This window comes from Triticum urartu, chromosome 5A, assembly GCF_056163025.1.
Source record: "Triticum urartu cultivar PI428250 chromosome 5A, HENAU_Tu73, whole genome shotgun sequence".
Taxonomy (NCBI): domain Eukaryota; kingdom Viridiplantae; phylum Streptophyta; class Magnoliopsida; order Poales; family Poaceae; genus Triticum; species Triticum urartu.
In genome coordinates this window covers 681,206,764-681,222,053 of record NC_141877.1, presented here as the reverse complement: position 1 = coordinate 681,222,053, position 15,290 = coordinate 681,206,764, and the positions used below count along the sequence as shown (strand labels likewise).

The following is a 15,290-nucleotide window of genomic DNA, read 5'->3' as shown; positions in this document are numbered from 1 at the left end:
GTTTGTTTTGTTTGAGGCCTGAGGCTGGACGCGCTTGCTGGCGGTCTTGACACGGCCGGCGGGTCTAGCTAGCAAACGAAGGATCAGGGCTTGCGGTCTTGGCACGGGTCATGCATGTTGGCTCTTGTTTTGTTTTGTCTCTGTTGTACGTAGTACTACACTAGGTAGGCCTAGGAATGTGAGTCGAATGGGAGGGCGACGTGAGAGATGCACGGCGGCCGTTCCGGGATAAGGCCTAGCATTATTAATCTTCCTCCTCCTGCCACGCCCGGAGTACCTCTCTCGTAGTGGTCGGACGCTGGCCAGCGAGTGAACTATGCCGCCGCTGGCCGCCCTGCTCCTCCTGCTCTGGGCCGCAGCCTCCTCGGCCTCCGCCGCCAGCTTCACCTGCGCCAAACCGAGCACATGCCCATCCGCCGTCGCCTACGTCGTCCCCAACGCCACCACCTACGAGCAACTCGCTTCCCGCTTCAGCCCCACCGCCACCCTTCACCACCTCCTCGCCGCCAACCAACTCCCGCCCCACACCGACACCAGCCAAGCCATTCCCGCGAAAACAGCCGTGCGCATCCCCTTCAGGTGCCGCTGCGCCGGCGGCCTGGGCCAGTCGGACCTGGATATGTACACCGGCGGCCGTGGCGATGACTACTTCATGGAGGTCGTCACCGCCAACAACGTTGCCGCGGGCAAATACTATGGGCGGAGGCCGCTGCCCTGCAGCTGCGACAAGGTGGACGGCTCCCACGTGATGCACCTTGCCTATGTGATCGTCCGCGCAGGCGACAATATCTCCCAGATCGCCGCCAAGTATGGGCTGCGGGAGTCAACGCTGCTCAGGATCAATAATATCACTAGCAGCCAGCTGCTGATTCGCCAAGGCCACATTCTTGATATCCCGCTATTCCAAGGTACGGACGTCTACGTGTCTATTTAATTTATATACTTTTCTAATAGTCTCTAATCATTTGATTAATTAATTTGCTGCAACTAAGTACCTTACTTGACCCAGGAATGGGCACATGGTCCAGGGTACATTATAACTCAGCACATAGGAAAAGAAGATTGCAGGGTGGAGGTATGCCAACTTACTCCGAAACTCGCTCCAAATAGTGAGATCTCTTCCACTAATATAATCAGAGGAGATACTATTAGTCCTCAAAACTCTACTGCATCTTCTGCACTAATCCTTGTTTGGCTCAGAGGCCGCATATGATCTCTGGTTGAAATGATCTAGACAGCGAAATTGTTCGTCTCTATGAGGAGCAGAAAGTTCATATTGAGCACTCTTTTCCATTTGAGGCCAGATTTAGGACGTTTTAAAACAAATCAACATTGATTGTCAATGCAAGACTCTACGAGCTTTGACGTAACTTGCGGCTTTGGATAACAACATGTCTTCTGGTTGCTGGTTCATGTTGTGATGATATTTTATAGCAAAACAAACACGAAAATATGAAAATTTTAGAATGCCAAAACGTATGATATAGCCAACCAATCTCTCCATCTAAGAGTCTACCATCCACTAATACATCAAGTGTTTGAATATCGATAGGAAATTGCCCAAAGGTGATGTACACATGTGTGCTTTTGCGTTGTGCCGGGCCCAGGGTTTGGGTTACTCGGATGTAATCTGGTTACTTCCAGTAATCATGTTTCCTAAGCACCCCGGTCACCAAATCTCGAACACAAAACCAGATAATTAGGAGGGTAGATGAACAGAGGGGCCATACCGCTGCGTTACCACCAATGTTATGCCCTGTCGGATTTTTAAAGCTAATTTAAGGTTTCTGAAAAAATGAATTCCAATTTCATTTGAATATTTTGGGCGGTAATTGCCCGGTAACCGTGGTAATCATAAATACCAACCCTCCACCCCACTACCCCCAAGTAAAAATATCATTCGGTAACCAAAACCGTGGTTGTGCCCCGCCTCGCTTGAAGCATTTTTTAAAGGGGGCATATCCTGGGCTCTGTATCAAAGCGATGCACATGGTCATTTTATTGCAACATAAACTCAAGAGTATTATACTTCATGGATCATATAAAGTGGATAAAGAAATCACCTGCCAGAATAGAACAAACATAAAGTGCCTATGTATCATCTATTCTATTAATGGACCACCATCCACCCTGGTTGAAGATATCTTGTGCGACCGTCTCCAGACATCTCCAAAAAATATCCAAAGGCTCCAGCTGCTCCACAAGAATGAGATAGGACCATAAACGGATGCAGTACGTAGTCTTGTTAAAAATAATGTCATTTTGTCCAACACGAAATTGAGATTTATGTTTTTGCTAACCCCATGTCACCAATTCCCAAACATATTTGTGATATTTGTTGGTGGAGGTAAATTATATTTTGTATGAACTATCCTCCAAACAAGATGAGGAAAAAGGACATGCAAGGAGCAAATGCTCAATATATACATCATAGTCGCAAAAGCAACACTTTCCAGACACATTACAATTTTTCTTACCAAAACCATCCCATGTAAGAACCACATGAAATCTTAGTCATCAATGATACTTTTAGTTTCCACATGTATTTACGTAAAAATCTAGTATGGCCATTCATAAGGTCCACACACATAGGTTTCACAGTAAAGGTTCCTAAGGCTATCAGATTCCAAACAAACCTATAATGGTCATCAGAAAGATGAATCATCGTCAACCACTAACTAAGTGTAACCAAGCAGTTCATTTATCACCAGTTAAGTTCTGTTTAACTGGTGAGGTTTGTTTGGCATCGACGAAATTGAGTATTCAATGTCACTACGGATAAAACAGTCGAAACCGAAACATTTATTTGTTGCGTCCTTACCACGTATCTTCCCAAAAATCAGTACTAGTAGCGTTTCTAATAGTAAAACCCCATCTTACTAAAGAACTCCTCTTTGACTCTCACGAGTCCTATCCAGAAAGGAGAATCAACAGGTTTAGATTGCTTGCTAGATTCCCTCCTCATTTAGATTTTAACTGGACAAAAACTCTCCCTGTTTCCAAAGTATGGAACATTCTTAAGGATATTGGGGAAGAATCATCTGTTGTTAACAGGTGTTCCATCTCCCTCATGCTTACCATGTTAAAGTTCCACATGTATGTTCTCTTAGTATTACCTACCTAGATGCAACCCAAGGGTTTTGAACTCCAGAAGCCTCCAAAAAAAATGTTACGGAGATTGGTTTTCACTCCACAATTCCTATCATTTATGTGAAAAAAGAACAGGAAAGCTCCCTTAGTGGCCACCAAGGTTAATAGAAGTGAGAGGTTGAAGAAGTTTTTTTTTGAGAAACTAGGTTGAAGAAGTTGTCTAATGGTTACAGAGCAAAGAAATGTTTTGATAAAAATTGCCTCGCACTTGATTCTTGTACCCCATATCTTAAAAGCAAAGTGGTCCAAAATCTATGTAATAAATTTGCACGTGCCAATGGTTGCCTCTTACAACGGTATCATAGGCAAACTGCTATCATGTCAGTGCAGTTAAGGAAGAAACATGTTGATGTTGTATATTATTTAACATACAAATTTTGCACAATCTCATAGGAGAACAAAGCTGATAACCCGATCAAATGAAGGAACAAACACTAAAACCATTAAATCAAACTCACTTGGAAGATCTCACCATTCTTGGTTCTCGTGTTGTTGGATTCTGCGGAACCACATGAATCCTTAGAATGGGATTCCAATTAAGCTCTTTTGTCTTGAGATTTTGAGAGGAGTTTCACTTTGGAGAGAAAGTACAACTGAAGTCGTAGTATTAAGACGTGTTCAGCAAGGCATAGTTATTGTCTATCATTGGACTCTATGGTAGAACCCGTTGGCGAGGCATGATAGGGGGTGGTTTACTCTATGACGGATGTCAGCTGTTCGAGTCCGCTCATCTTGAGCCCGTGAACTTAGTGGACACTTTGATAGCACCAAATTTTGTCGAGTCGGCGTTTTGATCTATACTTTCCTATTTCTGGACTTCAATAAGATCCTTGCATGTAGTAGCAACTTATGATGGCATAGCCTTAACGTTAACGGCGAGGTTCATAAGTGCAAAGACTTGCGGTGGATACCCAGACACCCAGTGATGAGGCAGGTGTAGCAAGTTAGGAAATGCTTCGGGCTATTGAAAATAAGCATAGATCCAGAGATTGGAAAATAGGACAAGCTTATAAACTAAATGTTGAATGCATGGGTAGGCAAGACACAACCTAGCGAACTGAAACATCTTTGTAGTAAAGGAAAATAAAGCAATTGCGATTAATACATACTATGAGTGTATACAGTAGTACTACTTAATACTCACGTAAAATTTTCGATTGGAATTGCTAGAACTTTTTTTTACCTTGAACTGAGCACCTTTTATTTAGTAATATACTTCCTTAATTTCTTTCAGGGGATCCTGGGGTTACGACATCAAAAGTAATTAACATTGTAAAAGTAGTTGTACCCGTTCTAAGCGTTCTTGTGTATCTCGTTACAACATGGTGTTACTGGAGAAGCGCACGCAATTCCCTCTCGTCAGGGGCGAATGGCTTTATGGAATTCAGTTATAGTGATCTAGCTTGCGCCACGAACAGATTCTCCAGAGATGCTCTTCTTGGAGAGGGTATGTTCGGAGCAGTATATAAGGCAACGTTCAAGGGCCAGGAAGTGGCCGTGAAGAGAATTAAAGCAGAGGGAAAGCTTGAGGAATTCCACCGCGAGCTCCAGACAGTTGGTAACACGAGGCACGAGAATCTAGTTGACCTCAAAGGCTGGTGCGGCAAAGTCAGAGTGATCGATGGCAAGACTTGGTGGAAAAGGGTTATCAAGGTTGAACTCTTCCTCGTCTTTGAGTTCATATCTAATGGCGACCTTGAACACCACCTGCACAACAACGACCAAGTTCTATCATGGGACAAAAGGTATGTATTTGGAGCAACGAAACTGGATTTTAATGATTTTTTATGATTTATCTAATGGAACTGATTCTGTCTTTTACATTCTGGTACATGCATTTTCCCGAAAACCTGGTCAAAATATTGAATTAGTTAGTGCCAAGGGTGGTGGGAGAGGAAGTGCATAAGTCAAACACCATAAGGAACACTATTAAGCTTTTATCTCTCGCTCTTAACATGTATAATTTTTTGAAACAAAATTATTATGCAAACCTTAGCTTCTCCTCCATTCATCTCAAACCAGCTTTAATTGAAAGTCAAACTATCGTAAGTTTCACATAGATCATTTGAAAACACTAACATTTATGGCACCAAAGTAGTGTATTACATTTATCATAAAATTTATTTTTATAATAAATCTACTCGATTCCATGGATATTGGTATATTTTTGTGTAAACTTAGTAAAACCTTTAGATATTTTGAATTTCCCCCAAAAAATTGAATTGTGGAGATATTAAGGGATGAGATAAAAGTAGCTAAAGAGTTATTACAGAAAGAGAAATTTTTACGTTGAATGAAAATGATCTCAGCTCCAGCATTGCCCCGCATGAACACCACATGCGGTACTAGCTTAATCTTCTATAGTACGTCTCACCATCTAAGATATGAAAAAACTATATTGTTAAGCTTCCTCTTGCTATGTTGATTCATAAAAAGTCTTGATTACTTTGTTCACTAGAGAAACTAATTCTTTCATGTCTCTAGTGCTCGGTTACATTGATGGTGTTACATACGTACTGTCATATTGATACATGGAATGTTGTTATCGAATATTTCACATTCACTACAGAAAAACTCATTTGTCGAGTGCTTTTTAAATGGCACTCGACAAAGCAGATCTTTGCCAAGTGTTTTCTGACAAACAATAGTAAAAAGGTAAAATAAAAAGAAATACACTCAACAAAGGTGGGGGACACATGTTCCGCCCATCGTGGTTGACGGGAAGGAGGCGATCAGTTAGCTCTGTTGAGTGCTCCCGGTTTGGCTCTCGGCAATTTTGTTTAATTCCATATCCATGGCATCGATCATGATAATGTGGCCACATTTTTTGTATAGAGGGCAGCTTGCCATCTGAAACAATATTGCCAAAACAAGTTTCTAACTTTTTGTTAAAAAAAATATTTTTATATTTTCTAAGTTCCAAAAAATGTTGCCTCTCCAATTTTCACACAAAGTAGACTATATTAGATGGACAATTCATAACTATTAAGAATTTTCTCGCTTTCTATCTATTTTCGCCCATTTAAATGAGTTTTGGCCAATATTCCGAAAGTAATTCAAATTTGAACTAAAAGTATGTTCTAGTGTAGTCCAATTTTTCCGAAAAAATCATTTTTCTGTGTCTAAGTAGGATTCTATGCGATACAAAAACATGGTGTTGAAAGATCTAGGCCCTTGCAATGAATAGTTTCACCGATGATACTGACCCCCATTATGAAAAAAATGAAGAAAAAAAAATATAATGCTATACTTTCACATGGAGTTGTTTTATGTGTACTTAGTGGTTAGGAAAAATGATATAAATGGATTTTGACATAAAAAACTTTCAGAAAATGGACTACCATGTATGAACATTCATGACTTTCAAGCCAAATGCCCATGTCATGCACATATCCATGGCATTGTTCATGAAAATGTGCCCATATTTGGCACAAAGGTGCATATTTTGATGCCAAACAATAGTGCCAAGATGAGTTATATATATAAACTGCGCGTGCGCGCATAATGGTTTATTCTACGCTCCGGCTTAATCACGCAACCCGCCAAGCCAGCCAACCCATGCACACCATCCACCACTTTCCTAATTTGATGGTAATGCTTACTACTATTCATAGTAAAAGTGCTATGCCATTTACTATGTGCCATTTTGACGGTAATGCTTACTCCCATTTGTAGTAAAGTGCTACTCCCTCCGTCCTTTAAAGAGGGTACTTCCACCTTTGTTGGAAAGTCAAACTTTTTTATGTTTGACCATATTTCAACAATAATACATCAATATTTACGCCATTAAATTAGTAGCATTAGATTCATGATAAAATATATTTTCATCATATACCTATTTGGTTTCATAAATATTGATATTTTTTTGTACAAACCCAGTCAAACTTTGAGATAGTTTGACTATCCAACAAAGTTGAAAGTACACTCTTTAAAGGAGGGAGGGAGTATGCCATTTACTATGTACTACTAGTGCTACAGGTTTGATCGTAATGCCCTTTTTACTATTGTCCTAGATTCGATCGACCCAGCCAATGCACACAGTAATAAAATTGATCATTATGGTTATCTAGTTACGAGCTATAATGCAAAACTGGTAATCGTACGATCGGGTCACACTAATCAACCCCACCTCCACACGCTTCGGCAATTGATGGTAATATCGCTTGTAGAAATGGATTTAATTCAGTTACCACTCCCACCGCCGACCTCTGCCCCGCGGGGTTCTATTTGCTAATGACAGTAAAAAGGTTAGAAATATGGTAATGGAACAAATAGCTTTACGAGATTGCATGCAACCGCACTACACCCAACGTCTTGTACCACTATGCATGGTAAAAGAACTGGCACATATGGTAACGGACTAGATCTATTACGAGATGCCACACCACTCCTTAATTCTCTGACATAAAATGGTAGCTTTTGTGCAACCAGTAACCCAATAAATTATGTTACTATACTTTACATGGTTGATTACCATGTGTGATTGGCGCAGACAAGTAATAAAGCAAAACTATGCTGAGGTGATGAACCATCACAAGCACACGGTAATCAAATTAATATTTTACTACATTTTCCATGGATGATTACTATATGTAATCAGGAGGATGCATATAATAAAAAAATTGTGGCAGAGCGGTGAACCATTGCCGCAGCCAGTAACCGAATTAATTCAGTTACTATATCCAACATGGCTGATTACTAGTAGGTGGAAGAAAAATTGGAGGCCAAGGCACTAGCCACGCGCATGTTTTCTGGTTGGTTGCGCATTGTTAGGCCGGAGCGTAGAATAAGCGCATTGCGCTCAGGCTCACTTTAGCGCACCTATATATATATATATATATATATAATAAACACTATTCTGATCACGGGATCAGAATAATATTCTGATCATAACATGAACTTCCCGAGTAACGCGCCTGACCTTCCCCGTGTGCTAGGTTGAACTTCAGCTAAAAGATGTCCAAATGGGGCTCGCTATATACCATTGGAAAGCTATGGACACCAGTATCATGACCCAAATTAAAATTTTGGCAAAATGTAAGTGGTTTAAGAGCAGTTTTGAAAATCGTTTTTTCTTCGTACAAAAAACATGAATCATATTTTTGATCGCATTTTTAAACCGTTTATCGGAATGAGGCAAATAATATGGCGTTGGAAAGCTGCTGCAAAACCGCTCCTTCCACATGTTGAAAGATTTCTCTAATTCCCTACGGTTAAAGAGTAATTCGGAAAATCGTAGAATTTCGCAAACGGAACACCCGAGTTCGTATTTTCGATATCATTTTTAAACGGCTAATCTAATTGAGGCAAATAATATGGCGTTGGAAAGCTTATGAAAATGCGCTAATTTTTCATGTTAAAAGTTTTTCTAATTTTGAACGGTTTAAAAGTAATTTAGAAAACGGTACAACTTCCACCGAGTTCGTATTTTCGAGCTAATTTTTTAACTGTATGTCCAAATGCAGCAAATAATATGGCGTTGGAAAGCTTGAAGAAATGCGAAACTCTTTTGTATATATTGTTTCTCCTAATTAATTACGGTTATGTCAGTTTTGAAAATGACTAAAAACGTATTTTTACCGTAATTTCTACAAACTTTATCGGAATGGGGCAAATAATATACCACTGAAAAGCTACGAAAAATGCGAAACTTTTTCATGTTGATGGTTTTCTCTGATTCCTAGTCGTTTTCAAGTAATTTCAAAAACAGAGAGATCATGCGTTCTGCCTTTATCGCGAAATAGATTCTTCGAAAATGCACCGCGTGAAGAACCTGAACTTCTCGGCGCGTGTACCTGAACTTCACTCTGTTTTTCACGTGATTTTTTTGCTCGTAGGTCTCCATCCACTGCTCGTAACTCTCCATCCATTCACCGGAATTGAGCAGGTGATATACCGATGGAAAGCTGCTGTAAGCACGCAAGTTTCCCGTGTTGATCATCTTTTCATACTCGCAACGATTTTAAAAGTTTTTCATCTAAAATTCATTCAGCGTAGTAGTTGAACTTCCTGCTGTTTTCACGTTGAACTTCTGTGACGTATTTTTGTTTGTAATTTTCTTATCCATTCGTTAGTGTTACACAAATAATATTCTTTTTGTACAAACGTCTCTCACAATAATTTTTTTAACTTTCTCCGACCGAGGACTTGAACTTACACAAATGATATTCCTGTCGTTTTGAGGTAAATTAAAAAATGGCGAGATCATGATTTATGCGTTCATCGCGAACGAAAATGCACTGTATGAAGTAGTTGAACTTTTGGGGCATGTTTGTTTGAACTTCACCCTGTTTTTTGACGTGCTGTTTTTTGCACCGCGTGAAGTTGTTAAACTTCTGGGACATGTCTGTTTGAACTTCACTCAGTTTCACTTTATTGTATTTTTATTATATGAAATACACACCATGTAGTACGTGAACTTCCGATCGTTATCATTCTGAACTTCTCTCTGGTTTGAGAGAATTATTTTAAAACACAAAAAAAAACATATATTTTTTTGTATTTTCGACATCTAAATACATGGTGAAGCTCTCTCACAAGAATTTTTTAAACTTTTCCTCGCCGAGCACTTGAACTTCTAGCTACCATTTTTTCGTATATGAGTTGTTTTTAAAAGTGCAAAAAATAGCTTGTGTTTTTTATTTTTTTTAACAGGTAAATCCTATGTTTTAATAAACTCCGAACTTATCTGTTATTTCAATTTGAACTTAACCTTTTCATATTTTGAGTAAAGAATTGTATTCGATTTTTATACGGAAAAAATCGAACATGGAAATACAAGGTGAACCTCTCTCGCAAGAATTTTTGAAATTCCCCGGACAGAGCACTTGAACTTCTGTCAACAAACTTTTTAAGCTTTTATTTTTCTATACTTCTATTCTCACCTGAAATGCATTGCTTGCAGTACTTGAACTTCTCGCTGTTTTCACTACGAACTTCTATCACATTTTTGTGTATATGTCGAATTACACACAATTGGAGGTCCGACGTCATTTTTTGTCATTTTTAAAACATGTAATTGGAGGTCGGACATCCCACAATATAAATTCGGAACCATGCACGGGGGTGCACGTGAACTTCTTGCAACAAATCTGAGTTTTTTATATTCTTCGAACTTCTATGTTATTTCAAATTGAACTTCACATTTTTATTTTTTAGTAAAGAATTCTTTTTGATTTTTATATATACTTCAAATCTGACTTTTTATCCAATTTTTTGAACTTCGTGGTTGATACTTTAATAATAACAGATGTTTGCGTTTCTTAAAAAGGTAAAATCCTAGATTTTTTAATAAACATCAAACCACTTTGTTATTTTAGTTTGAACTTCTAATTTATTAATAAACAAGAAATTTCTATTTTTAAACTTTTTTAGTTGCTCCTTTTATTTTAATTTGAACTTCTTCATTTTACTCTTTAGGAACGACAAAAATCTGAGTTTTTAAATTTTTGATTCATCACATTTTTCTCATTTTTTAGTTTACACTAATTTTACTCATTTTGTTATATCCGAACTCTGTTCTTTTTAATAGTTGGACTTCTCATTTATTTACATGAGCTGTACGTGTATGTTCAGAGTAGCAACTGTTGCAGAGATTACGTGTGAAGCGGGAGCAGAGTTGCTTGCGAAGCGAAACTAGGCCGTGAACCAAGCCCAAGTCTTGGCCATCTCTAGACAACAAGACTACGCCAACTTTCCTCAACTAGTTTCTAGACTAGCAAAACAGCCACACTAGCACGTATATCAAATACTTGCAGTGACAATTCCTTCACATTGAAATATTGAACAGTGAATAGTACTAGTAACAAAGAAAACATAGCTTCATATGCTCGTATTTACTCTGAACTCTGTTCCTTCACATTTTTGCTATATCTGAACTCTGTTCTTTTTAATAGTTGGACTTCTCATGTGATCCCCATGTGAACTAAAGAAAAAATGATGCATAATCACACACGCACACATATCTTGGTGGATCACCAACAACAATTGTGTTTCTCACGCCAAGCATTTATCCTCTGTAGGCGGAAATTGTTGTACACTTTAACACATATCTCTAAAACTGATGCATACCAAGTTATGAAAAAAGAAATTTTGCAAACATAGTTGACTAAATCAACGAAACACATCAACTAACACATTACACACTTGCAAAAAATAGAGCTAGATATGCTCGTATGCAGTACAGCACACACGAACAGTGCCATGTCTTCCTAGAGAGGAAACAACATCAACCTGCTACAACTTCATGCAGGATACATCACTGCATACTCAACATGGAATAGGTGGCCAGCCTTGAAACACAAGTGCTGTGCTGGATGCCCATGAGACAAATCGATGAGAGATGGCTGCCCGCGCGGACTGCCCACGAGCAGGGTTGAAGTAGGCCGGCGAAGGTCGTCGGAGCAGGTTACCAGCAAGGAGAGGTCCACCGCAAGGTGGCAAGGAAGTTCGCCGGACGGTCAGCGGCGATGGGGATCTCCGTGAGTTGTGTGCTGCACCACTGGGCGATGGACGGTGGCGTCGCCGCGGGGAGGGTCGTGGCCGCTGCAGGTCACGACCGCAAGTGGAGGAAGGTCGCGGCGGCAGGTGGAGGAAGGTCGCGCGGAGGCAGGATCCCGGCGGTTGCGACGCGGGTTGGTGGCTGTCGCGCGGCCGCAAGATCTCGACCAGGGGAGGTTGGTTGGCGGCGGTTGCAGCGGCGCCGCCAGATGGGTGGTGCGCGCGGCCGAAAGTTGGGGCGGGGGCGGGGCGCTGCGACGGCCGGCTCAGTGGGTGGGGCGCTGCGACGGCGGGTTCTGGGGGCGGGGCGGCGCGGTGGCCGGGGGCGGTGGTGGGGCGGCGTGCTGTTTGCTCGTGGCGGCGGTGCCCCGGGATGAGGCTGGCGGCGGGTACGCGGGAGGTGGCCGGCGGAGGGTCCACGGGAGGAGCCTGGCGTCGGGTTTGGGGGAGGTGGCCGGCGCTGCAGTTGGAGGTGGGGGCGGGCGGTGATTCACGGGGAGGTGCGGGTGGGAACGAGAGCTGGAGGACGTGGGGTGGGAGGTGGGACAGGGTAGTTTTTTTTTGGGCCGCGCCTGTTCGCTGGTTTATCGGGAGTTCAGCAGCATCTTCGTCGGCCCTGTATAGCACGATCGTGATCAAAATAACTATTCTGATCCCATGATCAAAATAGTGCTACTCTCTCTTTATATATATAATTTTTTGAAGCATCAAAAATGGGTTTTTTGTGAAGCAAGTGCAAATAATACTTTGTAAAATGACACCTCACACAAAGTATACCATATTAAATGCCGATTCGAAGTATTCATATTTTTTCTCATTTTCCCATATTAGACACCTCACACAAATGTGTTCTTATAGTATGTAAGTAGGATCTATGCAATAGTCACGACTGGTGTTGAAAGCGCCATACCTTTGCTATGAATAGTTTTGCCGACGATTAAGACCCCGTTTCAAAAAAACAAATAAAATGAAGAAAAATTCAAAAAAAAAGAAATGCAATCCCACATGAAGTTAACTTATGTATTGTAGTTTTCAGAAAAAAAATGATAAACATGGATTTTGACATATTTTCTAAAAACAAATCATAAAATGGACTATCATATATGAACATTATGGCTTTTAAACCAAATGACCATGGTCATGGCCATATACATGGAATAGTTCATAATAATGCGCCCATACTTGGCACAAAGGTGCATCTTTCCATGCCAAACAATAGTGAAAAAAAGGAGTTTCTAAGGTTTTGTTACATGAAATGTATTTTGTTGCCAATGAAAAACACTCAACAAAGACCCCTTTGTCGGCTTGTTCTATGCCGAGCGGGAGCACTTGATAAATCCTTTGCCGTGTGGTTTTCGACGTTTGCCGAGTGTCCTGGGCACTCTGCAAACTGCTCAAATCCAGTAGTGATTATCAAAATGTCTACTGAAAAATTCAGATTTTGTAAGGTGTGCTTCTAAACTATTGTAATCCATTCATACTTTTTGATTTGAGGGCCATGGTGATTTGTTATGTCCTAGGAGTTAAGATTAGTAAACGGACTAGAATCCCTTGTACTTGAAAAGGATCCAGCTGATAATATTTAAACACACCATCATCAATGCTTATCGTTCTATGAAATGGAAAACTTTTGATTGGTGAAATCTGTATATGTTAAGTTATATGCATGGTTGATACATCCTTGTTCCCTTTGTTTTTCATTGAACTTTGAATATGATGGAACTTCCGCTGATATAATACTCCAAAATAATATTGTTTTTCCGTATTATTCAAATTAAATGTACCATCAATAATTGGTGACGCCAAGCCTGCAACATTCTGTTAACCACATACCCATGTTCCAAAAGACTAAATATTTTATATTCCTGCTTGCGTTGCTATAGGGACTAGATACATAATATTTACTATGATTTATTAGTTGAACTATTACTCATGGTTCTATACGATGTCTCTTTTAAAGGAAGGAATTACCGGAGTTATTATTTCCCAAAATGTAATACTGTCGATCAATGGTTAAGATACGATTATAGGTCTTCCCTATGCAGTGATAATCAGGCAGGGTTTTGCATGTGTTTCCCCATGGTTGATTCAAGTCAAGGATTTTTCTGAATGGTATCATAATGGAATGAAAAATTGACTTGCCAATTTGTAATTCTTGGAGTGAGTAAGAAAAAAAAATCTATGGCACATAAAAAATAGGTATTTTATTATTCAGGAACCAGAAGATAAACATGACTGATGTCTGAACATTTCGCTTGCTAATGTTTGCAATAGGTACAAAATAGTGAAGGGCATAGGGTCAGCTCTTCATTACCTCCACCACGAGTGCAATCCATGCATCCTGCATAGAGATATCAAGCCTGGCAACATACTCTTGAATGAGTATTTCAACGCTAAGCTTGGGGACTTCGGGCTATCCATGATCGCCAGCAAAAACAGAGCGACAGTGGTCACAACCGCCGTGGGGTCAGTGGGATACATGGATCCACATCTCATGAAAGACGGGGCTGTGGAGTTCAGCCGTAAGTCGGACGTATACAGCTTCGGGATCGTCCTACTAAAGATTACATGTACACAAAAATCAAGGGAGGAAGTCTGGCAGATGCGCGGTGGCAGTGAGCAGCAAGTTCATGTGGATGGTGTTGTGGATGAAAGGTTACGCTTCTTTGACCGTACCGAGATGGAGCGTGTGGTTGTCCTTGGCCTCAAGTGTTCTCACTCAGCAGAGGCACAACGACCTTCCATGGAGGATGCAATGAAATTCCTCGAGGACGGCCAAGAGTTTCCTGCCACAACACAAGGAGACGGCAGCTATGGTGTGCCTTGCATTGTAAATGAGGAGGCACCTATGATGACACATGGTGATGTCTCTTCTTATTACCCTTGAGCTACATAATTCAGTGCATCTGTCATGTGAGGCCAAACGCGTAGGGGCCATGTTGCACCCTAGTTCTTGTCCGAGTCTAGAACTTGCTGAGTTCATCTAGAGTTAGAGTGGGAGTTCGGTTCCTAAGTCGGAAAGGTTTTGTCCCGAAGAAGGTTACCCTGCGGACAGGATCCAATTCCAACAATAGTCCAAGTCTGTTTCCTCAATTGTAATTGGCTATATATATATATATATATATATATATATATATATATATATATATATATAGCCACCCCCACGTGATCAATAAAACAGGCAGAAAAGCTAACCTCTTGCTCCTATGCCGCACACGGTTCTCTCAACCTTGTTGCTAGGGCCGGTTGCTGCCGCCACAGGTCGCCGAGACTACTGTCCTCGGGCAACGGTATCTCACTAGTTACGCCCCACGTCCCAGCTTCCAAATTATAGGGCACATGACGGCGTCATGGGTCGCAACTTGATTATATATGCATCATCGAGCGTGCATGCAAGTTCCATCGTCATACCATATATATACTCCTGCTAGCTGGACGATGGATTGCACATTCGGTTCTTAAGTTTACCACTATAGTAATTAATTAAGGCATTCATCGATATGATGTTGGTAATAGTTTTAAGGGTTTTAATTGTTAGATAATGAGCAACCGATCTTTACCGAGGGCCAAAGGCCATTACATTTACATGTGTGGTAAAGTGCATGAAACCCCTTATACAATGGGGATATACCGAGAAGAGA

General features: G+C 40.7%; 1 protein-coding gene across 1 annotated transcript; it reads left to right on the top strand.

Annotated features, from left to right (window-relative positions):
• Nucleotides 1–200: 200 nt before the first annotated feature.
• LOC125511656 (putative L-type lectin-domain containing receptor kinase I.4) lies at nt 201–14,731 on the top strand. The gene is made up of 4 exons (XM_048677081.2): nt 201–908; nt 1,010–1,075; nt 4,385–4,895; nt 13,924–14,731. Exons 1-4 carry the CDS (start codon nt 317–319, stop codon nt 14,534–14,536), a joined length of 1,782 nt encoding a protein of 593 aa, XP_048533038.2. The 5' UTR covers nt 201–316; the 3' UTR covers nt 14,537–14,731.
• The last annotated feature ends 559 nt before the right edge of the window (nt 14,732–15,290 follow it).

Bases quoted from the DNA above. Each gene is read 5' to 3' on its own strand.
- LOC125511656 (XM_048677081.2), top strand. From the start codon at position 317: ATGCCGCCGCTGGCCGCCCTGCTCCTCCTGCTCTGGGCCGCAGCCTCC. The intron at 909-1,009 runs GTACGGACGTCT...TACTTGACCCAG, and splicing joins TGATATCCCGCTATTCCAAG to GAATGGGCACATGGTCCAGG. The intron at 1,076-4,384 runs GTATGCCAACTT...AATTTCTTTCAG, and splicing joins AAGAAGATTGCAGGGTGGAG to GGGATCCTGGGGTTACGACA.